The following is a 27,345-nucleotide window of genomic DNA, read 5'->3' as shown; positions in this document are numbered from 1 at the left end:
AGATGGCTAAGCCCATTGAGCACAATGGGCTTAGACATATTTATCTCTGTGTTGTATTGTGGCCTTTGCCTTTAACTACTTAATTATAACGGTTGAAGTCTCGGGAGAGGGGGTAATGAACTCTTTTGTAGCCCCTTCTTCGCCAGAGGGAAGTATAAACACACATTCTTCACTGATTTATTTCAATACCTAAACTAGAAATAAGGAGTAAGGAGCTTTCTACTGGTTGGCCCTAGTACAGATGGAGATGTGAACGTATCAGACCTACAACTGCAGTTATTATTAGTATTGTTATTGTTATGTGACAGTGAAATCTGGTCCTTGGTGTGGATGTGTACACAGGTCTAATTGTGTCCAAAATAATCAACATTAAAACTAAGGGCTCGTCCACATTTCCTTTTCTGCTGTTTCTAGGTGGTTTAAAGCTCAGTGTCTGAGCGCTTCCACCCTCCTGGTACTTTCCCTGCGAAGACCTGCTCTTTACCACTGAACTGGAGCAAACGGAAATCCCCAGAAAACCCAAATCGCTGTTTGTTCTGATTCAGGGTTAAAGGGCAGGTTTTCCTAGAGAACACGGCAGGGCAAAAAACCCACAACCCACTACGACACAGAGCTTGAAAGTGCAGAGTTGTGTCTAGAAAATGCAGGGCAAAAGGTAAGTGGAGGTGAGCCCTAAGCTTCTGGGCAGTGGGCAAAAAGGCTGTGTGAAATAGCTATAGATGGACACTATAAATCATCACTGTGTAGCAGAGCCAGAAGTTACAGCTATAGAGAATGAAGTTGGCAATATAACTGGGAGAGAAAAAGCTGCTCAGACCTGCTGATGCTCTTAACAGCAACTACGTATATAGAAATCAGCAGGCTTCAGATCACACTGTGTTGCAGGGGTGAATTGAAAAGTAGACAATTTTAGCAGACGGGTGGTAACCTCTGCCCCCATGTCTGGAATTTCTGTGAATTTCAATAGATACTCTTTTCTATGTAATTCATCTTAATAATAATTAAATCAGTGGGATTGTGGTGCAATTTATTTCTGAGTTTCTTCATATATATATTTTTTATAAACTAAGATTGTCCTCAGCATGCTTCTCCTTTCTCTTCTTCAGTAGCTTTTGAAGATTCAAACTTCATTCTGTATGTTAACAGTGCTCCTTCTAGTCCAAGCCTCCTTTCCAGATACTAGGCTGCAATCGACACACATCCAGTGTCACATTTGTGAATGTTTTATTTGCGGCTGTATAGCTGAGCCCTAGGAAGATCAGTCCCGCTTTGCTGAACACCGCTGCTGGCTGCTATTCAGATAAAGGCATCAAAGCTTCCAAGCTTCTTCTTCTTCGCCGCCTGTCAGTCTCCTACACTGCGGCGATCAGGAGTTTGCCCCCTAAATTAAAACAGACAACCCATACAGGTAGTCATGTTTTTGCAATGCTTACTACTCAGATCTCAACATGTGCAGCCGAGATGCCTGTAGTCCTGGATGGAACAGCCAGAGAATGAAGAAAAAGAAGGTGTCAGCCCGACATGTATACAAGAATACATCTTAGATGAAGCTCATTTCTCTGGAGACAGCAACAGTAACTCAGAGAGGGTTGCAGGAACACTCCTGCTGTTCCTTTCAGAAGTCGGAAAGGAAAATAACATCTCCAAAACGATCTCACCTTAAGTAACTGAATTATGTTATATGTCAGTGGATCTGAGGATATGATACAGTGCAAAGAACCTAGTGTTCATACAAGAGGATGAGGCCCTTGCGCCAGCACTGGAACTCAAGTTCTGGTACATGCATGAGATGTGATGTAGTTTTGCAACTCTCGGCTGATTTCCTACTCCCCCTCTTTTTCTTCTTCTGTACCCATCCCTTCTTTTAATTATATCACCAACGATAGAACAAGGACTTGAGAAAGGATAACTAAGACAGCAAAGGAAGTTATTTGGAGGTAAAGTAAAGTTAAAGGTACCCCTGACCATTAGGTCTAGTTTGGACGACTCTGGGGTTGCAGCGCTCATCTCGCTCTATGGACCGAGGGAGCCGGTTTTTGTCCGCAGACAGCTTCTGGGTCATGTGGCCAGCATGACTAAGCTGCTTCTGGCGAACCAGAGCAGCGCACGGAAACACCGTTTACCTTCCCGCTGGAGCGGTACCTATTTATCTACTTACACTTTGACGTGCTTTCGAACTGCTAGGTGGGCAGGAGCAGGGACCAAGCAACAGGAGCTCACCCCGTCACGGGGATGCGAACCGGCAACCTTCCGATCAGCAAGTCCTAGGCTCTGTTGTTTAACCCACAGTGCCACCCGCGTCCCTTTATTTGGAGGTATAGATCAATTACCTTACAAAATTAAAGTTGATACATGGTGCAGCTTTGTCGCAGATATTTTATAGAGAGAAGAAACTGGCAGAACTACCACTGGCTGCTTAGGCTGGGTTCTAAATGTGTTGGGAGCTGCCCCGTTTCAAAGCATTGGATGGGGACATGATATGTATTAGACAACCATCACAAACGCTATTAAATATACCATTTGTCCTTGCTCTATCGTAAGGGATAAATGGGAATGCAAATGGGAGGGAGGGGGAATGTGTTATCAGAAGGGCATTAATATATGCATTGTCCTTATGGCTGCAGCAGCAAAATGCCAAATGCATGCAATTATTTTTTATGTTATATTTTATAATATTAACTGGTTTTATTTATGTCCACTTCTTGGTCTTTTCACGGCAAATACCCAAGAGTAAATTCTTCCAAGTCATGGTTCTATAACAAGATGGGTTCTAAACAAGTTTGGCATTACTAGAAATGTACCTCCCATGCCCCTTGTTCATTATAAGTATACTAGCAAATGTAGAATACAGTCACTCACCAAAGAAAAGATCTGGGAAACACTGGATTTCTGACAGCCTAGTACAGAGTCTCTATCACCTTTGCTACTGAAGTAAAAGACCTGCAGCTACAGGAACTTAGTGGGCAATTCAGAAAGCTCCCATGAGTAAAAGGCTGCTTTATGGCAGGGTAGATTGCTCTGCACTCCTTGAGTACCGGACAAAACTCCACACATACAAATGTTCCTTTATTGCAAAGGCATATTTGTAGAACCTATCAAAAACTAAAGTTTAAAAGAAGCACCTCAGATTATCAGCCAGATGTGATTTAGGAGCCCAGAAGAACAAAGCCATAAACTGTTATTGGATTTATAATAGAAAACTCTCTGTCTTTGCCATACTTGCATTCTGGCATTGGCACATGGCCAATACAGTAAAAGCAGCATAAATATAATAATCTCAAAATGGAATGGCTTAAATACAGCTACCCTGTTCTAAATTTTAAAAAAGGAATATGCTTTGGTTAAGCCCAAAGTCTTCCTGTGGAGCTCTCTGTGGACATTTCATAGCTCTTCCAAGGAACCTGTATCAAACGTTATATGCAGGGGAACATTTCATTATTAAGTTTCTTTTTATTCCCTGGGGCCACTTGGCTAATGCAGTGTGAAAGGCACTGTGCAAAGCTCTTTGCAACGGGGACATTCCAGGGCAGCAGTGTTCAAACAGTATTCCGGAGGAATCCTCAAGTTCATTCAGAGATTGAATGAAAAGATCGGCAATGGGAGAAAAGCTTCCCTGAAGCTTGCTAATCACTACTGATTTTATGCTGCATTGTGCAGCTGTACGTTGATATGTAGACTCCTCTAATATGGCCAATAACCTGTGTGAACACCCTAGAAATATGCCCCAAGTCCTCCAAAATGAACAAACGGATCCATAGCAGAGGCCTGGCAGTTCTGCAGCCATGTGAAAAGTGTTCCCTCCAGAGAGAAATGCTGACAACCAGTGCCCATCACATTACCCAAAAGAAGCCTGGATAGCACTATGAACCATTCCTACCTCTCATTCAGTAGAAGGAATAGCAGCACTGCCTTCAGGGATTCTTAAGAGTCTCTTGTGTACATGCACTATTCGAGTTCTTGTTATGAACAAAAAAATTAAAAATAACAATATTATTAATGGGTACTTTTAAATCCAGCAATATTCCAGCTAGAACATAGTACAACGGAGGTAAAAGCCAACCTGTATCCCTGATAAAACTTCTCCATGAAAAACAAGCATAGGTTTCTCTGTTTATTGACTAGCTAAAATATGCTGCAAAATAACATTCCAAGGCATTAAGTGGTGGTTTAACCATGACTGCATTTCTTTCCTTTGGTGACGGTGGTCTTTTTGAAACCTTGGACAACTGTACACATTGACTAAACAAGAAGACACTGTTTTAAAAAAATCACCGCGATTAGAAGACTGTAGTACCAGCACCCAAATGAGTCAATTCTGTTGCTTTTCATAATCTCCTCTTCAGGCATTTGGTACTGCTTAGGATAGTGGTTTAAAAATAATAATAATAATTTTGAACACGCATAACTGAATGACTTCCTTTAGGCCTGTAAGAAGCCTGCATTTCTACCTCCTTGTGTATGCTGCTGAATATCAACCAGCAGTGACAAAGTAGTCTATCTCTTATTTTCCTGCATGTCTCTCCTTTGAGCGTACCAATTCTACTGAGTACTTTGGGCCCTTTATGTTACTTATTGGTCATGACAGCCAGCAACACTCCTCTCAGATTTAGTGTTATTATGCCTCAGTTATCAAGGAATTCCTTATAGAATGATTCTTGCCTGTTTGGAATATTTCCTTTTAAATGCAACCATTTCAAAGCACTGCCCTACTAACCGCAACAGGAAAATGTCTCTGTACATATCTAGGCAGTACAATTCAGCTCATCCTTTCTGCATTAAGAACAAGGGTGTTGTGAAACCCAAGAGCATCACCACATAGGTGAATAACCAGCCACAAAAGCATGTCAGGTCACACAGCAGAGCATCCACACTTGTGCAGTGTTAATGCAATATGTTTCATACCAGATTATCCAGAGATTTGGGGGTGGGGGAGGGAAGAGTATTAAATTGGAAAAACGTTTCAGCTGGCCTTTGGATTAGGACACTGTGTGGACAAGAAAAATATGTGCACTTCAATCCACATGAAACTGCCATGTTAATACACTACCAGAGGCTTTTCGTGTGTTTGAGGGGTTTTCCTTTAAATATTCAGAAACACACACAAGAAATAAAATTAAATAAAATGCCATGTATTTTCCAAAAACAATATTCATCTGCATAAATGGTTAGGCTGACCCACAAATTAAGAAAATACTCCTAAAACAATTAAGCCAGATTTCAGATGGAAATTAGGGGAAGCTGGAGCATATTTTTCAATTGGCTGAATATTTTAAAAAAATATACTTAAAGGTTCACATGTAACCACCACTACAGCATGACTTCTTCAGCAGCAAAGTAATTTTTGATCATTACAATTTCTGTAATGATACAACAAATATACAAAATACACTTTGCATATGATTGCAGAAACAGCAGCTCTCTAGAGCCAAACATATAGTGTAATATAATAATAATGAGTCTACTTCAACAAAGTAGGATTTTAATAAGACTTTAATAATACTGGTGGCAAGCCAAATTACACAATGTCTTAATCTACAGAATGGTTTCAACATAGAAAATAAGAGTCCAGGAAAACATCACAATGTTTAAAAAACATGAATACCTTTGGGGTTGGAAACATTTTCTAAACATGCACAATTAGGCATTCCCTCCCAAAATCAAATAGAAGGGGAGATATTGAAAGCCCTTGATAGTTTTAGCCTGTGTTTCCAGAACTTATGGCACAGGGCCAGTTTTTAACAACTAAAAGCAAGCTAAAACCATAATTATGACATTTGGCATGTTCAACCTCAGTGCGGACTGAATCTCCTCATTTCCCTTAGAGGGAAAGCAGTGATTAAGTTACCTTAGAGGCTGATCCCAGAATTGTAATGTGCTGGATTGTCTAGTAGAGATTTAGACCAATAAATGTGTCTCCTTTTAGACATTAAAATCAGTTCCAAACAGAGTCCCATAGGTGAAAGCCTAATGATTTATGCACTTATCCTCTGCTAAATGGAAGGTATCTTGGGGGGAAAGGAATTAAAGCTACTCTGAAACTACATCCAATACAAAACATTCTTCAAACATAATTGAACACATGCTCACACGCTACACTGCAACAGGAGAAGCAATTAAAGAGATGAACATCTGGTAAAATATCAAGGTGCAATGTACCAGTATGGATTTCACACAACACAATATTTTGACTGTTATAGAGACATCTAGCCATATTGCTTGAAAAATGACATTTTCAATAGTTTGTGCTTTATGCAGATCTAGCTAGGCTGGTAGACACAAGCTATCCAGCAGCTTTCTTGATCGAGCCGATATTCATAGGTTATTGCTTGTGACTTTTGTTCTCTTCATTCAGATCAGATGTTTGCACAGTGAACACACCTTTCCTATTGTTCATACACAAGCCCAGACCTCACCTATAGGTTCCATTTAGAAAAGATTTAGAAAACTCCAGGAAGTCAAAGCTTAAAACATATGGCAAGGAGGACAAAAATTTTCTGGGCCTGACATATTCCTTAGATGTCTACTTACAACTGTAGTGGGCTATTAAAAAGTTATGCCAAACTTCAAGATGAAAGGCATTAGCAGCTTCTAAGAAAAGGATAATCACAATCTTCTAGAGATTTAATTAGATGTAACTCACAGAGGCTTTTGACACGGTCTGCTGTTAATTGAATCAAAATCAATGACTATCTTACTGCACTTAGGTTTGAATTTCCTGGGGAAGAAATGGAGAGAGAGAGGGAGAGAGATGGATATTAGCTAGTGAAGTAGTTAAACATTTTGTTTGCTTTGCCTCCCAACTAAATTTTAAGAAGGGGAAAATATCATTGGATTCACTCTGTGTTTCATCTCTATAGGAGCCAATTATAGTGCACCATACTGAGAGAAACCCGGACAAGAAAGTCTAAGACAAAAAGACACATGGGGTTGCTTAGTTTGTATGTTCTTCAGCTATTGGAGTTCATAAATTAGCCAGGAGTCAAAGGATTTCTAACAACCTAGCTGCAGGAGGTGGCATCATGTAACCAGTCTTTCTGTAACATTTGATATTTTTTCATGCCAATTTTTTCACAGAAAACTTCCAAAGTTTGCTTCAGTAATTTCACTGCAAAGGGGAAAAATATACTGCATTATGCAAGGGATAGAAAATATAAACTAGTGGAAACTGGAATAATTTTTAAGTTACAACTTTAGAATTGTAAAATTAATATTGCCAACAAAGCTCATCCTTTTACATCATTAGAGCATCTGCTGCAGCAATTAGCAAGAAAGGTATTTGGGGACTGTGTGTATATTTTACAATCTACCAGTAAACAGAGGATTATGCAAATAGTGTGGATTTAGTGTCTCATTAAGCTTGACAATTCAGTTCTAGAGATTCATTAAGCATAACCATATCCTCACAAATCAATGCGAAGAGGCAAAAACAGCCAAGAGAATGAAGGACAAGTTTGGGAAGAGGGTGGCACACACACTTTATCCAGCCTATCGCTTGGAAGCACTGGAGGCACCCTAATCATGGGCAAGCTCTGGAAATATTTCACTTGCAACAGAATGAGTTATGCCTCCACTTCACCTAGTGCCCAAGGTAGACATATAATACAAGAATAACTTTAGAACAGAATTTCAAATGCTGCATTATTGGCTCATGATTTCTACTTTAGCCCAGGAGCTAGAAGTCTGCTTAACGTTTTCAGTCAGAACTGTTAAAACATGCAAAACTTCAAGAAGGTTCTACATTAATATTAAGATTTTCAAGTTTTTAAATTCATAATAATTAGCCTTTCACCACGGCATCATAAAGGTGTTAAACCATTAGTTGAACATTAACCTCCCTTAGTGCCTTATAAAATATACCCTTTTTTTGTCTTCAGGCCACATTCCATGAAAAGATTGGCTTGGTTATACCCGAAGGCTGTCTCCTTTAGTCTGCATAAAGTCCTCTCCCACCATTGGTTTGCGAAGTGGTGTACACACAACATTAATCACAATCCGTATCTATCATGGATCTATAATGCAATTTCTTCTAGAGTATTGCACTTGGATGGGGTGTTGGGGTATTAGGGGAGGGCAGTACCTCTCGTGGGGAACACGTTGTGCTCCTTCTGGGGTAGTTTGTCCACCTTTGGTCTCCCCCCTGCACTCAGTTCTCACCTGTGGCTCCTAGAAGCTGCCAGCATGTGACAGCGGCCACACCCCAGGAAACAGGACATCCCAGGAAATGGCTTTGATTGGCCAGCTAAACACTTTGTAACACCTCTACTGCTATATTCTTTAAGCACAGCCAATATGACAACATGCTATACAGCCTATATTTTACGTGAACAATAAATTCTTATTTGGCAAACAAGAATAACACTGCAAACAATAAATACATGCATTTTGCAATGTACAAACAGAGGCCATATTTCTTAGGGAAATACTACACAATATAGGAAGAAGGTATAAGGTTTTCCATAAAGGTATCTTCCTCATAGATAAATAAATATGACCTGCTTTTCTGTATAGGTTGGGGCAGGAAACTTGTCTGCCATGATTTTCAAAGAATCCAAATATATTTGGTGGCAGCCACTACATCCCTTTTTGCACAAAGGCTGTGAAATAGGTTACAGAAAAAGCTTACATCAGGCAACCACTTCCCTGTATTTGGCCTTGGTCCTCTGAGCCCTTAATGATATCATTTCACTTACTTGCATCATGAATGGGAGGAGGCCTATAGTTGAATTGGTGTGGGGCTTCAGAACAGCACAGAAGCATATGAAAGGATGGAAGAGACAAAAGATGCAAGAGCCCATGCATTACCTCACCTGTATATAATTCCAGCTAAATCAAACAAGCGCCGTGCAGCTGTCATCTCCACAGTATCGTGATATTTGTCAGACATAAAAATAACTTCTTTTATACCTATGAGCAGACACAACCATGAGAAGCAAAAATGTTTAGATGCATTCAAGGAAAGACAGAGTTAAATTTAAATAAAAAAGTAACATCTATGTAAAGATATTTTTAAGCAGAAGAAATGTATGCAAATCTTCCAATTTCCAAATCAGCTGTGCTCCTAATAAAGCAGCCCCTTCTGTGCAGCAGGATTTCCCACCAGTGTATACAGAAAAGGGAGAAGACAACCCCTTGCTCAGAGTTCTGTTGCCTATAGGCAGTAGTAAAAGCTCTGAGGTTCATGGACACTATTTTAATTACAGTCATACCTCGAGTTGAATGTGCTTCAGGTTGACCGCTTTCGGATTGTGCTCTGCGGCAACCCAGAAGTAATGGAGCGTGTTACTTCCAGGTTTCGCCACTCGCGCATGTGCTCAAAATGACATCATGTGCATGCGCGGAAGCGGCAAAACGTGACCTGTGCAGACGCATCTTACGTTCCATTCAGGATGCGAACGGGGCTCTGGAACGGTTCCCGTTTGCATCCCGAGGAACCACTGTATAGCGTAAAACCCATCGATTGGTTTAGGCGTGATTTGAGTAATAGGGAGATTTATCAGCTATTAGAAAAATTGAATGAAATATTTGCACATAGTTATGTTCACACTAGATTGTCTAGAGATCTGGAGAGGATGTTAGCATGGGGAATTTTTTTTGAGCCATTATTTGTTTCCTATTCAGAGTGTTCTCCACTTAACCCACCTAGTTTTCTTTAAACTAAACCACTTGTTACCAGTTAAAGAGTTTAAAGACATGCTGATTCTGCATGTTACAAACAAGTTAAAATAGGGCATCCAACATTAGCAACAACTAGAACCGGCATGACAGATCTAGAGTATAGGTATTCTGTCCTATAATGCTGCTATATAATTTTTTTTTTAAAGTAGCTTAATCTGGGAAGAGATGGGATTGTTAATGAGGCCAAAAACTCTGAAGGTCATGGAACTTCAAAAGTGGAGGAAGACAGATTTAGCCTCAGGATTTTCAGGCCCAGCACTTAAGAGGGTGCAATACCAAAAGTGTTATATATTTTCCCAAGCGGATCTGTAGAGTTATTGGTGGGATATATAAAGAAAGCTAGAGTAGATGGAGCCACACACTGAACTGCAACTGTGAAATTGCTGCTACCCAATTGTCTTCTGCTTTGCTGGCATTTCTGTTTCCAGAATGCGAAGCTATTACTGTCCATCAGTGTGCACAATGAAAGACAGGAGACATTTCTTCTCTGAAGAATTTGTATGTATCGTGAATTCATCCTTAAAAAAAACACAATAGGACAGTCTCACGTAATTACTTAAAGCAGATTTTGGACAATTTCAAAGCACTCCTATCTCTTGCAATTTCTGTTTCTGCTTCCATGGCTCTTCCCTACCCCCATCGGACTGCAAGCATTAACTGTGACTGTGCTGAGCACAATCCTACAAATTTTCCAATTCTGCCAACATGTCAATATTACATCCTGAACACACAAAGAACAGAAAAAACCAAGAGTGATAACTGACAATGAATCTGACAGGAGAGAGTTGAAATAGTGATTGCTTTAAGAGCTTAACTCTTTCACTGCCGCATATAAAGGAAATGAATATAATGGCAAATGAGTTTATTAGGCAAAATTGAGATGGACCTAGTTTTCTAAAATGTCCCAATATTACATGGTGTGATTTCAATCAAAAATTAAGAAATACATACAATGTGCTGAGTCTTTTCAAGAGCCATATCCCATGTAAAATGTGGAAATTAACCTTTGATAACTAAAAATTTAATTATCATTAAATCATACTTGTGTTTATGTATCTTACACATACTTTATTTCACTGAATCTTATTTTACATTTATCAATTTATTTATTTATATCAAATTTATGCCACTTCACAACTCCAAAGGAATCTCTTAAGTGGTTTACAGCCTGTCTTAAACAACCAAACTGAAAATGACATATATATATATATATATATATATATATATATATATCTCAAACACTATGAATGAGAATCAGATACAAATACAACTATGATCCATGTTTAAAGTAGCATAATTAACACATAAAAAGAAAATATTGTCTTAAACATTAAAAAAGAAAATCCACAAAAAAGTTCCTGGTAGCATTAGGTATGATTTAGAAGCAGCTCATTCGCCCCCTTCATCTAAGGCAAAACAGTGTCATACAAACAGCTTTGGGAAGAACGGAAGGATATACATTTAATAAATAAATAAATACATTATGCCATCTCCAACTCAGGTAGGGCCTTACTCTATACTGATTCAGATTCTTCCCCTAAGTGGCAAGAAGCTCAGTTGGTTAGAGCATGGTTCTGATAATGCCAAGGTTCAAGGTTAGATCCCCGCAAAAGATAGCTGCATTTTCCTGCATTGTGGGGTACTGGACTAGATGACCCTCGGGGTTTCTTGCAACTCTACAATTCTAGGATTCAAGCAACATTAAAACACTCAGAAACGTTGCAACGCAAACTATTACTCCGGGTTGCAAAATGCACGAACAATTCAAGTTGCCACCCCGTACTACGTAACTCACTTCTGTATACCAGATGATTAAATTCAAAAATGCAAAATTAAAGAGTGGTACCCTCACCCTCTTGATGACTCAAATAAGGATAAATCTCTTTGACATCTCTCCTTGGGGGACAGGGGTCAACAGCACTGATGGTCTGCACTGGCACTGCAGTGGTCCTCTTATTTGGTTTGTGAGCAGGAACGCCAGTCAATTAGCTGTAACTGTCTCCACTCTCCTACTACTGGCTGGCAGGGGAATTGGGAACAAGGTGGGCAGACAGGTGGAATAGTCTCTCCCAGGATCCCTTACAAAGCAGGGCAGTGTCTTCTCAGAGGCAAGACTGAATTATATTTATAGTTTATTTTGGTACTTTTATTTTATAATTGCCCTTTACAATGAACTAAGTAATTGTGTCATGGCTGTGGTGTCATTAGGTATAACTTTTTCAAAAAATATTGCATATCGTTTTCCCCCTCCTTACATTTCAGCCCTGATAAAATGCTTAAAATCTACAAGGGAATACTTGTGAGAAGTTTCTCCATGTTTCTAAAATTTTGGCCTGCCAATCCAGTTGATTAACATTAAAATTTAATCAAAACAGAGCCATTTATATTGCAATTAAAGCTCTTCCACTTGTGGCAGAGGAAATTAGCTGTATAAAAGCCCAGTGCCTGAAACCAAGTGTCACTCTCCCAATTTTCCATCATAGTGAAGTATGGCCAAGAAACAAGACCAGAATGTCCCTAGAGCCAGTGTGGTGTAGTGGTTAGAGCGGTGGACTCGTAATCTGGTGAATTGGGTTCGATTCCCCACTCCTCCACATGCAGCTGCTGGGTGACCTTGGGCCAGTCACACTTCTCTGAAGTCTCTCTCAGCCCCACTCACCTCACAGAGTGTTGTGGGGGAGGAAGGGAAAGGAGAATGTTAGCCGCTTTGAGACTCCTTCGGGTAGTGATAAAGCAGGATATCAAATCCAAACTCCTATGCAGGCAGGAGAAGACTTAGACCCCATCCCAATGGGGCACCCCTTTATTTTCTCCCAAATAAGTGAGGGTTGCCATTCATCCCTACAGTGAAAGTTCACAGAGAAATGTCAGCCCCCACTGGTCCATTGATTGGCAGTAGCGTGCCAGAATTTCAGACCCAAAGATGCTGAGGATTAACGTGGGACCTTTTGCAAGCACAGAATATACTCTAGCACTGTGGTATGGAGATTTCCCAAAGTAATGTGCTGCACTTGGGGAAAACGTGCCTATGAGTGTTTACAGCGGGTGACCCAGGTCTCATGGACAAGAGATCCTGTACAGATGCACATTCCCCCCTCCCCCAGACCGCAGGGATCTGTGAAATATATAAGCCTTCATTCTGCATCTTGTCATAATAATGGACATTTTACTAGTATCCAATAATCTGAAGAAAGGACTAATGATCAGACTAGCACACCTGCTGCAGTGGTGAAGATTTATCACTATTGTAATGAAAGACATAATTATAAGAGAGATCATAGAAGTCTCTGTGACATTTATGACCAAAGAGATAAAATCTTCAAGTGTCGACCATGTCTGACGCTCAAATTAAAATGTTACATATATATACTCCCAGCAGATCTTGTGACACACAGTTTATTCTCTCTCCCCCACCCCCATTTTCTGTTCACGATGTGTCAGAGAATTGTAAATTGACACTAATTATATGCAACGCCTGCACAGTTCCTTGGCAGCTCTTGGTCGAGGAAGAGGCAAACTTGAATTAAAAACAAGCTAAGAATCACAGAGGATGCAATTAGCACGGGAAAACCTGGCACCACTCAAGTATAGAAAACACAAGGAGTGTCTTAAAGGTTGATAGTGCAATTAATTTAGATCTAAACAGCCGCAATTTGGAAACCAAATACATCTGTGACGAGGTACCCATGAACAGACAGTGCAGCAACACTGACAAATCAAGCTGGCACCTTCCCTTACCTGCCTGGATGATGAGCTTTGCACATTCATTACACGGAAACAAGGCAACATACATGCTGCAGCCTTTCACATCAGCAGAGTTCTTGTTCATTATGGCGTTCAGTTCAGCGTGACACACTGATTAAAGATAAAAAGAACCCAACAAATATTCATATGAGCGTTCATTACAGTGAGTCATCAATCTGAAACTTAACAAAGTGTTACGCCGCAAATGCCTGCGTCCTTCCAGAAGCAAACAGCCAGCACAATCTGTCACACCAGAGAGAAATTTAAAGTGGGGAAGGGGAGGGGAAACAATCCAGAAATACCAAGATCAATGAAGGTCAAGCAATCTGGCCAGGCTTGCAGTGAGTAATGAAATCATTAAGCACATTAACATGGCCATTCATGAACACCTACAGGACGAAGCAAAGCCATAGGCTGAAGGCCAAGTAGTTTCAGTCACCCTAAGTGTGGCAATATCTCACGGCACCAGTGCTCCCAGAGAGCTCTAATTGCCATTATAAAGGAGCTCATTTGTGTGTTTACATGCATGGATAGGAATGTTCTTTTGATTATGCAAGTGCACTCTGTGTTCTTAAGAGCAGAGGGAATTATGAAGTAAAGCCAAGCAGCTCTCACCTCCAGGTAAGATAGCTGGCAATGAAGCTTGAGAAAAAGCGACCAGCACTAAGAATGCAGTTTAGACAATCATTTTGTACCGTTACCATCTTCACTAGCACCTATTAAGGCTGTCTTAATTGCTACAAGGTCATCTTGGAACAATCCAAAAGTGAAGAGGTTATTTCTAATTTCCAAGAAGCACCATATTAGGCTCCTGTGAAAGAACAGTAACGCCGTAAGGAAAACTCATTTTGTTGTCGTGGAGAAATCCTATTGTTTCCAAGGTTTTATATAAGGGTTAACAGTTATGTAAACTGTCCTGGGTTTTCTTCTAGAGCTGTGGAGATAAAATGTTATCAGCAGGAAGCCAGCAGGTCACCTGAGTGACAGCTTAACTGCTGTTGTTTACACTGCTTCAAAAAGGAGATAACTAACTGAGTGAGATTTCTGTCTTTTTAAACAGGTGCTAAGGCATCAGAAGCTAGTAAATTCTAATTGGTTAGCTAGCAGGTGCTCTGCTTCATTCTTCTGCATAATAGCTATAGGCCAATAAGGGGACACAGTTCTATCCAAATTTAAATGTTTGGCACCAGATAATCATTATTTAAAAAATCATTAAAAAGTAAACTAGCTAGTTCATGGGTAGGCAAAATAAGGCCTGGGGGCCGGATCCAGCCCAATCACCTTCTAAATCATGTTTTTCCTGTTGTTATTCTGTCTCTCACGGCTACAATAAAACTACCATTAAAATTATGGACTGGTCATTTCTTCGTTGGAGGGCAAACGGGCAAATTTAGCAGGAGATCAAATACTTTCCCCCCCTCACTGTAAGTGTTCCAGTTTTCAAATGTTTTTAGGACGCCAAACGTCTGATGCAGCTGTCGGCTATTGTTTCCAGGGCACCTGCACCAATCAGAAGCTGCACCTTGGTTTTCAAACATTTCGGAAGTCAAACAGACTTCTGGAACAGATTAAGTTTAGTGCTTTTGTTTTTACTATTTATTTCGCGTTTTTGTTTTTGAGGCTTTTTAGGTTAATTTGTTTTTGTGACTGTGTGGAACCCAGTTCAGCTACTGATTGATTGACTATGTGATTACAGAAATTGATAAAAGCTCCGCATCCAAACAATGACTATCATCAGTGCAGGTAAGAAAAAAAAATTATTATTTTTTTTATCATCTATAATACTGTCTTATTTATTTTATAGTATAGTACATTGATTATTACTTTCATTTTATGGAGCAGTGATCTTGTTAGATAGTAAAATTCATGTTAAACTGCTGTTTTAGGGGTTGTTTTTAAAAGTCTGGAATGGATTAATCCGTTTTGCATTACTTTCTATGAGAAAGCGCGTCTTGGTTTTGGAAAGGACTTCCGGAATGGATTAAGTTTGAGAAGCAAAGTACCACTGTACAGTGGACCCTCCAGATACGAATTAAATTCGTTCCGGGGGTCCGTCCGCTTCCCGAAAAGTCCGTAGGCAGAGGCACCGCTTCTGCGCACGGTGCGATGGAGCACTTCTGCGCACACACACGGCGCACAGAGCGCTTCTGTGTATGTGGCGAAACCTGTAAGTATATACTTCTGGGTTTGCTATGTTCATAACCCAAAAGTTACGTATCCAGGGCGGTATGTATCTAGAGGGTCCACTGTATTTTGTTCTACATTTAACTTAAGCAATTTGTTTGCAAAGGAGTTTGGGGTGTATTTTGAGATAAAACATAGGTGGCCAACCTTTTTGGACCATTGGACCCATTTTGGCCACCAGTAACAAAATGGCTGTTGTGAGGTATGTAGGAGAACAAAAAATGTATGCCACGTTGAAAGAGCAGTAAAAGGCAGGACCGCAATATGGTGAGGCTTGTCCCACCTCATCTGCCACCCTCATTAATGGTGGGGAAAGGACACTTAAATCAGACAACACCTCACTCATTGAAAGAAGCTCTTTGCACATCTATGTTCAGAATGGAAATGGGATGCTCAATCCTAGCATCTAATGAAATGTGGACATGTTTAAGGGGTTTTTGAGTAATCTACCTGAACAATGGCACTATTGCTTTAAACAAACATGCATTTTAGCGCGCGCTCTCTCTCTCTCTCTCTATATATATATATACACAACAAAACTTAACAAACACTATTAATTGCTCATTTCTTAATACTATTCACATATGGGACTAACCTAATTAAAATACTATTACAGTCCAATTTTATTTTGCATTGCCTAGCCTGTGTTGTGACTTGTAATATGCTTTTCCTAAAACACATATTTACAATTAACACTGAAACTCTTGTAAGGTTTGAAGAAATTCTGTTCAACTTCAGTTCTTACAAAGAATAAATACTATATTTGCCCGATTTTGGGTAGATAAACAAACATTTATTCTACTTACACTAGCTGCTAGGCAAGCATTCCTATAGGCTTGTACAAATATAATAGCGAGAGGATGAAACAAAAAGCTTAAGATGGCATTATATGAATGCCTAAGTTTTTTTATAGAGAAAAATTTGGTTGTAAAAGCCTCTTTCTTTTCTCTTTAATATGAAAGAGAAAAAATGTTTTATAAATAAAAGCAAGGATATTATGTATTCCTTACCATATGGATATTTTGTGTCAAGTTTACTATCTGCTGTTCTGGTCCAAGGTAGCAAGTCATCACTGCATCCATTAGGCATGCCGTTGTATCCAATCCCAACAATCTTGTTTTCTGAATTCACAATACATGCACCAACCTGAAATGAAATGAACAACTTTGTTTCTTGTAATAGGTCAGATATTTTGGTGATCCCATACTCACCTGGTTTCTCTGCCAAGGCAAATGGTACCCACCCTGTTGTAGCTGAAGCTATACTTCCCCATAAAGGAAACCCAAGTGAGCCTGGTCTGACCTTGAGCATCAACACTGAAAATGTTCAAGCACTATGTAAGCATGATTTGAGACCATGCTTCTTCATTCAAACTGCACCATACTGAAAAGGACAAAAGTTCCCAGCATAACAACTCAATTCAAAAACATGGAAGGTACAGAAATGCTTTTTATTGTGATGCTTTGTAGGCTAGGTTGGTCTGTTCCTACTTAGTGACATGCAGGTAAAAATGCAAAAGTCAGAACCTCAGTAAAAACGTACCATATTACATGGCTAGATCAAACTATAATCTCAAATACACTAGCTTCTTCTTCAATTATTTTCATCAGATGCATTATCTGTAAACTGTAAGTATTTTTACTTCTTATGGGGAAAGGAACCACACAGCTCCTCATCTAGTACTATAAAAGAACAACCTTCCCAAGAAAAAACAGCTCAAGTTACCACTTGATAGATAAAATCCTCATTGTAGTTTCCTCCTGGCTCTAACTTTGGATATCCTTGTAATTAGATTGTGCTGAATGACTAGAAACTTATTGCCATATGAATTTATGAGAGACAGTGCAACATAAGCTACCTGGGCACTATATTCTTACCTGAGAATTTGGATCTTTGCTTCTTTGTGCCGACAAGAAAGCTACAGCCATGAAATATTCAGGCCACTCCAAATAGTCATCACGTTTTTTACAGGGTGTTTCACAGCCATACCTACAAAAGTCAAATCAAATGAATGACACTAATGGTTACGATTTGCATGAATTGTTTTATTTTTTAAAAATAGTCTATTAGGTATACTTTGACCCCAGTGTTTGAGTCTCTGGAAATAAGGCAATTACCATGATGTAAAATTCCAGAGTGGCATGAGGGTTTAATTAGTACAACTAAGAGAGCAGCATCTGACCATAAAGGTTATAAATTCAGATCAAGAATTTAACAGTGGAGAATATCAGTGTTCCATATCTGCCCAGTGCCATATGAGCAACACTTTTTTCAACCAAAAAGGCCAAAAGGAGACTAAATTATCTCATTTAAAGCAGCAATTTGCAGTCTTTAGGCAGCGCAGTGCCAACTATTATCTATCCCTCAATGTTACCTTCTTTAGAGAAATATGCAAAAGGTTACGTTCTTTGCTCCAGCATTACTGACAGTTAAGTTGCTTGAGCAAAGATACCTCTTAGACCAGCTATTCTAATTGCAAGCATATGGTGCGATATCTTTTGTTACAGCTAAAATATAAAAATAGAATATGAGGCACTCTTTGCTGAACATTTCTGGTGGTATCACTGTCTGCTAAGAATGGTTTTCAGTTACACTGCCCATAAATAGTGTTGCCAATGTGCATTCTAATGTGAGGAGTCAAGTCTTTGAATCTCTCTATAGGAGTCTATAGACAGTAATGGCCCTTTTGCCAAATCTCTACAATTGGGAAGCATGAATAGGCGGGTGGAACAATTAACCCCAAATAGGAGCATTTCAAATAAACTCATTACTCAAACAAAAACATGGTCTAAAAGAAAAAAGCCTATGTGTACGAGTTTCATTCTTTAGATACATAACTAGAATAGAGCAGAAAAAACCTTAAGAGTATTAAAAGTGGTCTGTGACTTGCAAGAGGTTTTGTTTTCCATTGTGTGTACTGCACACACCAAATATAAAGGTAAAGGGACCCCTGACCATTAGGTCCAGTCGCAGATGACTCTGGGGTTGCAGCGCTCATCTGCTTTAGTGGCCAAGGGAGCTGGCGTTTTGTCTGCAGACAGCTTCCGGGTCATGTGGCCAGCATGAGTAAGCTGCTTCTGGCGAACCAGAGCAGTGCACAGAAACACCGTTTACCTTCCTGCCGGAGTGGTACCTATTGATCTACTTGCACTGCGTGCTTTCAAACTGCTACATTGGCAGGAGTAAGGACTGAACAACGGGAGCTCCCCCCGTCACGGGAATTCAAACTGCCGACCTTCCGATTGGCAAGCCCTAGGCTCTGTGGTTTAGACCACAGCGCCACCGAGCCCCAAATATATCCACCAAATATATCCACCCCAAATTTTGCCAGGTACACAAAGAAGCAGCCTCCCTCTTTCAGCCTGCCTTCAGCTCCTTGAAAAAACTAACATGTCTCCCAGCCTCACCTTTTGTCACTCAGCCATAGCACTTAAAACTCTAATTTGTAGGTTTTGTATATACCAAGACACCTGTCGTGCCAGCATTTCCTAGGACACCTCAACCGCATCCAGCATCTCAGAAAACAGAAAGTGACAGCTTTGAAATAACTCCTTTAGAAGTCACCAGCAAGAATCATAGAGTGCAGTAGAGTGGCACTCCTCTATTTTATTTCTAATGTACAAAACAAACACTGAATTTTTTTTCATGCTTAAATCCTACAGTAAAGGTTAATCCTTCCACCTTTCTGTAATTGATTTTTAGGCACAGAACAACCTAGAAGGCCAAAAAAACAACAACTAGTAGTCTGTTTCATACTGTGGTTGTGATATAGTGGAACAGATTATCTTTTGCTCCCATATAAACTATTGCACATTTGAGTCTCACATGTACCAGGTAGAAGTGCTTAAAGATGACTAAGAGGGTGCATAAAGACGTAACTATCCTGCCCCTTGCCGTTGATACTTAAACACATACAATCTTTGAAGTGAATATTGATCTCCTCTTCATCCCTCCTTCAAGGAATAACAACAACAAAAACAACAACAACTCTCTTATTTATACCCTGCCCATCTGGCTGGGCTTCCCCAGCCACTATGGCTGGGATGATTGATTTGCTGTTTGTTTTAGTTTGCTTTCAGGGACGCAGGTGGCGCTGTGGGTTAAAGCCTCAGCGCCTAGGACTTGCCGATCGAAAGGTCGGCGGTTCGAATCCCTGCGGCGGGGTGCGCTCCCGCTGCTCGGTCCCAGCGCCTGCCAACCTAGCAGTTCGAAAGCACCTCCGGGTGCAAGTAGATAAATAGGGACCGCTTACCAGCGGGAAGGTAAACGGCGTTTCCGTGTGCGGCTCTGGCTCGCCAGAGCAGCGATGTCACGCTGGCCACGTGACCCGGAAGTGTCTCCGGACAGCGCTGGCCCCTGGCCTCTTGAGTGAGATGGGCGCACAACCCCAGAGTCTGTCAAGACTGGCCCATACGGGCAGGGGTACCTTTACCTTTACCTTAGTTTGCTTTCAAGCACTTTGCATACTTAATATTTACATTTTAAGAAAGTTTCAAAACACTTTTTATGCACACTTTACTCTTGAATCACTACTTTTAGAGTGAAGAGGTATGGACTGACACAATCAGCAGCCAGCCTAGTCCAAATCATGCACTGTACTAACCAGAGTGGGGACAAGGGCATTAGATTCACCACCATCCCTAGCAATGAGTTGGACAACATCTGTTTGCCGTGAAGTGTCTCCTTTATTCATGGAAGCTTCCCACACAATGCAGAACTCTGGAAAAATAAGTTGTACATTGTGTGGGAAGGCTACGTGAGTAGCGGGCTCCCCATTGCAGAGAGCCATTCTCCAATGATAAGGGCAAGGAGACAAGCTAGCATGCTCCTCCCAGCTCTTATTTCTATTTCCTTGTTAGTATAATGCCTGAAGAGGGCTTTAGCACTGTGTAAACCCTTCTTCGGTGAATGGACTTCTTCAGAGTTTGATTCAGGTTGGAGACTCAGACTAAAACCCTACTCAGGCAAGCCTATTCACAAACTGAATCACTGCATGAGCAGGGCTGAACTAACTCTGCACCTGACATCACACCTTCCCAATACCTGGTATTTGCACAAATGCATGTGTGTGCGGCAAATGGGTTACATGTCAGTCTTTGTGTGTACAGCTACATGTGCAAAGACCCTCTCCCTGCAAAGGTTCATAGCCAGTGCTAATCAGACAAGGCAAGACTGGTTGGTGCATCCCCACTCCCTGCCCACATACTAATTCAACTTGAATTAGGCATATATACCATTATGGGGCAAATGAGCTTCCATGGTGAGCTCATTATGTGTCTTTATACACCCAAATTTTCTTTTTCCTGGTACAACAGAAATAATTTTCTCCTTCATTATGCCACTTCCACACTGCTATCTATGGAAATGTCTAGAGAAAAATTATAAGAACAAGCTCTCTTTTCAACATTTTTACTCCTTGGGGAAACCACCTGAAGGACAATCATTACTTTAGTCTAAACTAAGACATAGGAGGTATAAGGTGTATAAATTGGATTTAGCTAAGACACCAGTCAAGACAAAGGCAATTTGTTCATTACATCATGACAGAGATTCGGTTTAAAGGCACAGGTGATCTTAGACTTGAAATTAAACTATTTCAGCTCTTGCTGAACAAGGTTTCAGTATGAAAGATAGCATTGTTTCTTGGAAGACAGACACAATGGATGGATTCAGATGACTTATTCCCTCAGTAGAACATAGAACCATCAATTTACAAGAACTAGCATCTTCAGAGGACCAAGCCAATCTGCAAAAGGCTCCAAGGTCACTAAAACTGTGGCTAATTAGATTTGCTGATAACTCCTCCTATACTGAACATAGTGTAAGTCATCCTGATATATTTACTTTTAAAGAGCATTTTAAGGATGTGAAATAAGGAATCTTGCAGAAATGAAAATTAAGGCTAAGGTACCAAATAGAATTCCTTAAAGTAAAAAGGGGTGGGGGTGGGAATCCTACAATCATCATACTGTACTGTTATGAGTTGGGGGGGGGAGGGGGCGTAGGCTGTATGCGAGATCCTTCAAACCCCTGGATCCAGCAAGTTTTAAAACTATAACCCAGACTAGCTTCCTGTGTTGAGGTGGTGGCCTGGGTGATGGGCCATTAAGGAAAACAAAGGAAAAGAGCTTTGAGTGAGACAGCAAATGGGTGAGGCCCCTCCCTCAACTCACAGATAGTTAGACGGACAAAGCCTGAGTTTAGAGTTAAGTTGCAGTGATTTGACTTGGAAGTAAAACAGCAAGCTGGAGAGAAAGTCAGTTTTGATTTCTGTTTGAATCCAAGGCTTGGACTATGGGAGAAACAAGATCCTTTCGGAGTGTTAAAGCTGTGAAGCCTTCCATTGTAGACTCAGGTTATATATGTGTAAATAAACCATGTATCATAAGGAAACCACAGTCTCCGCTATGCCTCATCTCCAAAAAGAAACACAAGTCCTAGGTACGTGTCTAGAGCCCCTGGAATCTTGCACCACTCAGAAATTAGTGTGGCATACAACAATACTATCAATAAACTACTCTGTTAGTATATAGATGGGAAGTAAAGAAGCTCTAGTATTTTTTGATAAAGACTGAGACATCAAAACTTATCAACAACCTGAATTGCATTCTCCACTATTCTGCTTCTTTGCTGCTAATTTAGATTTATTTGAGTAAGAACAAAGAGCATGGTCTGCTATCTTAGAGAAGAGCTTTATGACTCTTTCTTAGACAAAGCTCTATAAACCAGTGGTAGAAAAAAAAAGCTTTTAACACATATTCAATCTTATGTCTAATCCTTGACCACCTGTAGAATCAGAGAATTGTAATGGGGTCTGAGGGTCATCCAGTCCAACCCACTACAATGCAGGAATTACAGCTAAAGAATCCCTCACACATGGCAATCCAACCTCAGTTTAAAAACCTCAAATGAAGCAGAGTCAACCTGGTCAAGGAAAAACCCCTTTCCCAAAGCTGTTAAGAGATACTGCTCTTAAGGTAAGATAAAAGTTAACTGGTTAAAAGACTGGCTTAAATTTGTACAAAGCCAGCTCATTTAAGAATTACCTTGTTCATAAAACGTGTATGCATTCTGTGACCCATATGTACCTGCCCATAATGCATTACAAACTGTCTGAATTTGCTCATTTTAGACTCATAAACAGAAAAATATTAATAACCGCCTCTCGGTAGTATTTTATCATATTACTCAGCTCACGAATTCAGATATAGTAAGGCTTTGGCAATACTCCACCTACCAAAGACCACATTCATCACCTTGGCTGGATTTCTTTGGACATTATTAACCTTCCTTCCTTCAAGGGCATCAACTGCTTCCTTTCCTTTAGATTTGTCTCCTTTCATTTCACAATCAAAATGAAGTTGAAATGCTTGCATAGAAAGGCCTTTTTTATCTAAATAGTTGTGTATGTTTTTTTAATTGCATGCTACCCCCTGCTCAGAATATTGACTGTAATCAAAACCTTTATAGAAGATAATATTGTTTAGTTTTTATGGATTTCCAGGCTTTTGGCAATAATCAGTCCCGCCTGACACCATCAGAACATAATTTTTCTTCCTGAAATGCACTGAGAGTTGCATCCACAACACTGTGCTGTTCATTTAATTATTTTGGTGCTTTTTATGCCTGTGTCTCTGGGAGAACATCACAGCAAAGCTAGCTCAAAGAGCTATTTAGGGAATAGCTAAATGATATATTTTAAGATAATTCTGTATATTAGTAGTGCCCCTAATTTTGCAGCATCACTGTGAAGTACAGTCTCATAAAGTTCCCCTGTAGATTTATTTTATAGCCCAGATATCCTCTATTCTTCTTTATATTATATATTTTCATTTCCTCAGCTACCCTTCATCTGGATCATCCCTTACAATGCATCCAAGCAAGGAGCCTCAATTATATTTTTGCCATTTGGTGCCTTTACTCATGTACTTCACATATTCTGCCTCTCACACTCACATTCACAGTCAACTTCTTGCATATCTTTTATACACCGTTATTCTAAATCTCTTTCCCTTTTTAACATCCATGATGCCTACTGACAGTATTTCATCAGACCAAGAGACAACAACCCCCTGCAACATTTGAAAAGGTGGTTCAGCCTGTGTGGAGCAGGGCATATTGTTTTAAAAAATATGAATACAGTGGTACCTCAGGTTACATAGCTTCAGGTTAGATACTCCGCTAATCCAGAAATAGTGTTTCAGGTTAAGAACTTTGCTTCAGGATGAGAACAGAAATCGTGCTCCGGCGGCGCAGCAGCAGCAGCAGCAGCAGGAGGCCCCATTAGCTAAAGTGGTGGTTCAGGTTAAGAACAGACCTCCGGAACGAATTAAATACTTAACCTGAGGTACCACTGTATTAAAAGTCCCTTCAGACGACCATTGCCCACTCAACACCAAATTACACGGGCATTTTAGAATGCTTCAACTTCCACCATCACACACCACACGCACACACACACACTGTATGCTCCATCAGTTACATGACAAGTGGGACCAGCAATGAAATGTTGCAACGCAGAGTGCTTCCTGTTCCAGCCACCCTCCACCAATACCCTCTTAATGATAGCCCATCCCTTATACCAGGCCGAGACTACTTATAATTTCTGAGGCCCTAATCATAATAAAATTTAAAAACAATGACACATAAAAACAAAATAAGGTATTTTTAATTCCATAATATGACAAAATCTCCATCACTTAGCAAAAAGAAATATATGTGTCATTTACCAAATCACATCTGCAGCTCTCAGCTGGGAGAAGGCATCACATTTTGGTACTGTGCACATAAAAACCTATCACAAAATTTAGCAATAATAAAAAAAGAAGTACTGGCAAGAGCACTTACTGAATTTTGTCCTAGACACTTTAAGGCATCACTCAGTTGGCACCTCAATATACTCCTTTTATCTTCATTATTTTATATCAAGGGAGCAGTGTTAGAAACCGAGATATGAAAGCTAGGAGCTAAATGGCACCTTAAGCCTAGGTTATGGGCGCAACAACGGAATGTCTAGGCACGTTTCTTTTATAAGAAGAATACAAAACTGAAAATGTATGAACTGCAGCTAAAATATTATGTTCATTTTTCACATGGTCCCTAGTCCTTCCCCTGCCCACCCCCCTAATATTCTTAAGAGGGTCTCTCCTCCAGTCTTCAGAGTGTGGCTGGAAGTGAGGAGGCAGAAAGGGTTCTTTCTTTCCTCTGCATTTTTAATCTGAAATCCTAGCACAGTACTGCACCCAGAGCTCAGAAACTGCTTGCGCTAATGAAATTCCCTGTCGCAAAACGTGCCTAAGAACAATGGGAGTTTTGAACGCTGCAAGGGAGCCATCTCTCTTGAACCACACATTGGGCAAAAAAATCCTGCATTGTAGGGGGTTGGATTAGATGTCCCTTGTGGTCCCTTCCAACTCTACGAATCTACCCATCACCATGGCCTGCAAGAGACTGCCGCTACATATTCCAGACAATCATTCACTATCCTGGCTGTGAATACATGATGAGCAAGGAACGGAAACCAGACTACACCAGACAGGAACATAGGCAAGAGAGTAGTGAGAACAAAAGGCAAGGGGTACAGAATTTCTAAACCAGAACCAGTTGGAAAGAATCCTTTCAGTTCCCACTAACTCATTTATTATTATTATTACTATTATTATTATTATTATTATTATATTTATGATTTTCAGTTTTATACATTTCAATAATTTTACAACCATTTTAACATTTCAAAACTCGGCTTCCTTCCCCCTCTTTCTGCGGATCCTTAAATTTATTTTTAAATATTTTCTGCATCTACAGTTGGCATCACCATCAGAACCACTACTTAACTTACCATTGCTTCTTTCCTGCTCTGCCCCTTTATCTACTCTGACTGCGGATACAAACTGGTTTGCCAAAGTGACTTTATAAAGCGACTTACAGGCTATCTGTGTTAAGCAAGGTTGGCTCTGTGCAATAATAAGACATCACCGCATGGGCAGGGAAACCAACGACAGAGACGGAAGTTGAATTGCCTTCAGAAACATGTGATTAGAAAAGAAAGAAGTTTCTAACCAGAAACATTTTTTAAAAACTTATTTATACAGCCGATTGAAACAACAGGATAGCCCGTTCAGAGACGCGGCAATCCCATATCCATTTACCTGAACTCTGTGGGACTTGCATATAAGCAGGAAAAGAGCTCGTTACATAAATCAAGAAAAGATTCAGACGGAAGTTCAAGGGGTTGGGAAACGAGGGAATAAAAGGAAAGTTTCCAAATTCCACGGAAGGGGATCAATGAGCAGACGTGTGAGGGGGGGGATGTTTTTCCAAGTCACTTTCCCTCCTTGCAAAAAATCCCCATAAAAGCGGGCGAGAGGAAAGAGATTTTTCTACGCAAGCCATTCCTTATGCCTAGAGGGAGAAGCAAGGAAAGTTATGAGGAGGGAGACCCACCACCGTGCGCCTACCCATTCAGGCAGCTCGCCTGCGTTTGAACCCCACCATTCATCTCGCTGCCGTCTGAGGCAGGGACAACGTCACGGCCCCGGGGAAACGCCGGCTCCATGCTGGACACGTCCGCTTTACAATTTGGCGCCAAAGCGGCAGCTCCGGGAGGAGGAGGAGCAGACTTGAAACCACGCGCATTGATAACTTTTCCGAGGCCGCTCCGCGCTTTCTCTGCCCGATTCCTCGAAAGCGCGCGGCGACTCAAGGAGCGGAGGGACAAAAGTCGAAGCGCTCCAAAAAGTTAAGTCCGGACTCGGACTACATTTCCCAGGATGCATTGCCCTCCGCGTCGGAGGGGGGATTGTGAACCACGGAACTCCTGGCATGCTGGACGTTGTAGTCCTCAGGGGGCAGCTGGCGCTCAAACTTAGTGAATCAAATCGACTAAAGCGGACGCAGTTTTTCTTTGCAAGGCAAGGCCTCGTTTCAGTGGTGCTCACGCTGCGTTGTTCAGCAAATGCTGCACGTGCCTTGTTTTAGGGGTGTCCTGCCCGTGTATCTTTGTTGTCTCCGTAATGTTCATCTTTCAGAGCATCGCAGCTTAGTAATTTGTTTTCAGAACAAATTCAGAAAATTGTGGTCCTGTGCATGTGTGTTCCTTAAACTCCTCACCCTGTTGTATAATTCCATCACTGACTGCCTTTTAATGTAAGTGTGCAACAGGTTGGCCTAAAATGAACATGTTTACGTAATAAAAAGTGGGACGCAGGTGGCGCTGTGGGTTAAAGCCTCAGTGCCTAGGACTTGCCGATCGAAAGGTCGGCGGTTCGAATCCCTGTGGCGGGGTGCGCTCCCACTGCTCGGTCCCAGCGCCTGCCAACCTAGCAGTTCGAAAGCACCTCCGGGTGCAAGTAGATAAATAGGGACCGCTTACCAGCGGGAAGGTAAACGGCGTTTCCGTGTGCAGCTCTGGCTCGCCAGAGCAGCGATGTCACGCTGGCCACGTGACCCGGAAGTGTCTCCGGACAGCGCTGGCCCCTGGCCTCTTGAGTGAGATGGGCGCACAACCCCAGAGTCTGTCAAGACTGGCCCGTACGGGCAGGGGTACCTTTACCTTTACCTTACGTAATAAAAAAGTCACTGTTGGGTTCTTATGAAACAGGAGCTGGCAGCATTTAATGTGCAACATAAATGGAACTGGAATGATTCCTCCTCCCCACCACGCTGAAACTACCCTCTGAAACGTACGTTCTTAAAATATTTGCCATACACTGACTGTCCCAATGTACAATAGTTTTTCTTACA

At 40.8% G+C, this 27,345-nt stretch overlaps 1 protein-coding gene across 1 annotated transcript; it reads right to left on the bottom strand.

Annotated features, from left to right (window-relative positions):
* Positions 1 to 5,472: 5,472 nt before the first annotated feature.
* DCTD (dCMP deaminase) lies at positions 5,473 to 26,308 on the bottom strand. Its single transcript, XM_083756129.1, has 6 exons — positions 26,061 to 26,308; positions 17,481 to 17,592; positions 16,614 to 16,749; positions 13,414 to 13,530; positions 8,808 to 8,904; positions 5,473 to 6,715 (listed from the first exon to the last, which is right to left on the bottom strand). Exons 1-6 carry the CDS (start codon positions 26,156 to 26,158, stop codon positions 6,637 to 6,639), a joined length of 639 nt encoding a protein of 212 aa, XP_083612255.1. The 5' UTR covers positions 26,159 to 26,308; the 3' UTR covers positions 5,473 to 6,636.
* Between the last annotated feature and the right edge of the window lie 1,037 nt (positions 26,309 to 27,345).

The sequence above is a fragment of the Podarcis gaigeae genome (assembly GCF_964106915.1).
Source record: "Podarcis gaigeae genome assembly, chromosome: 9".
NCBI classification, from domain to species: Eukaryota; Metazoa; Chordata; class Lepidosauria; order Squamata; family Lacertidae; genus Podarcis; species Podarcis gaigeae.
Note: the sequence above shows the minus strand (reverse complement) of the source record. Positions and strands in the feature narration are given on the sequence as shown.

Bases quoted from the DNA above. Each gene is read 5' to 3' on its own strand.
- DCTD (XM_083756129.1), bottom strand. From the start codon at position 26,158: ATGGAGCCGGCGTTTCCCCGGGGCCGTGACGTTGTCCCTGCCTCAGAC. The intron at 17,593-26,060 runs GTAGGCGCACGG...TGACTTTTGTAG, and splicing joins CAGGCGAGCTGCCTGAATGG to GTATGGCTGTGAAACACCCT. The intron at 6,716-8,807 runs GTGAGGTAATGC...TTTCTTCCCCAG, and splicing joins TTAGCTGGAATTATATACAG to GAAATTCAAACCTAAGTGCA.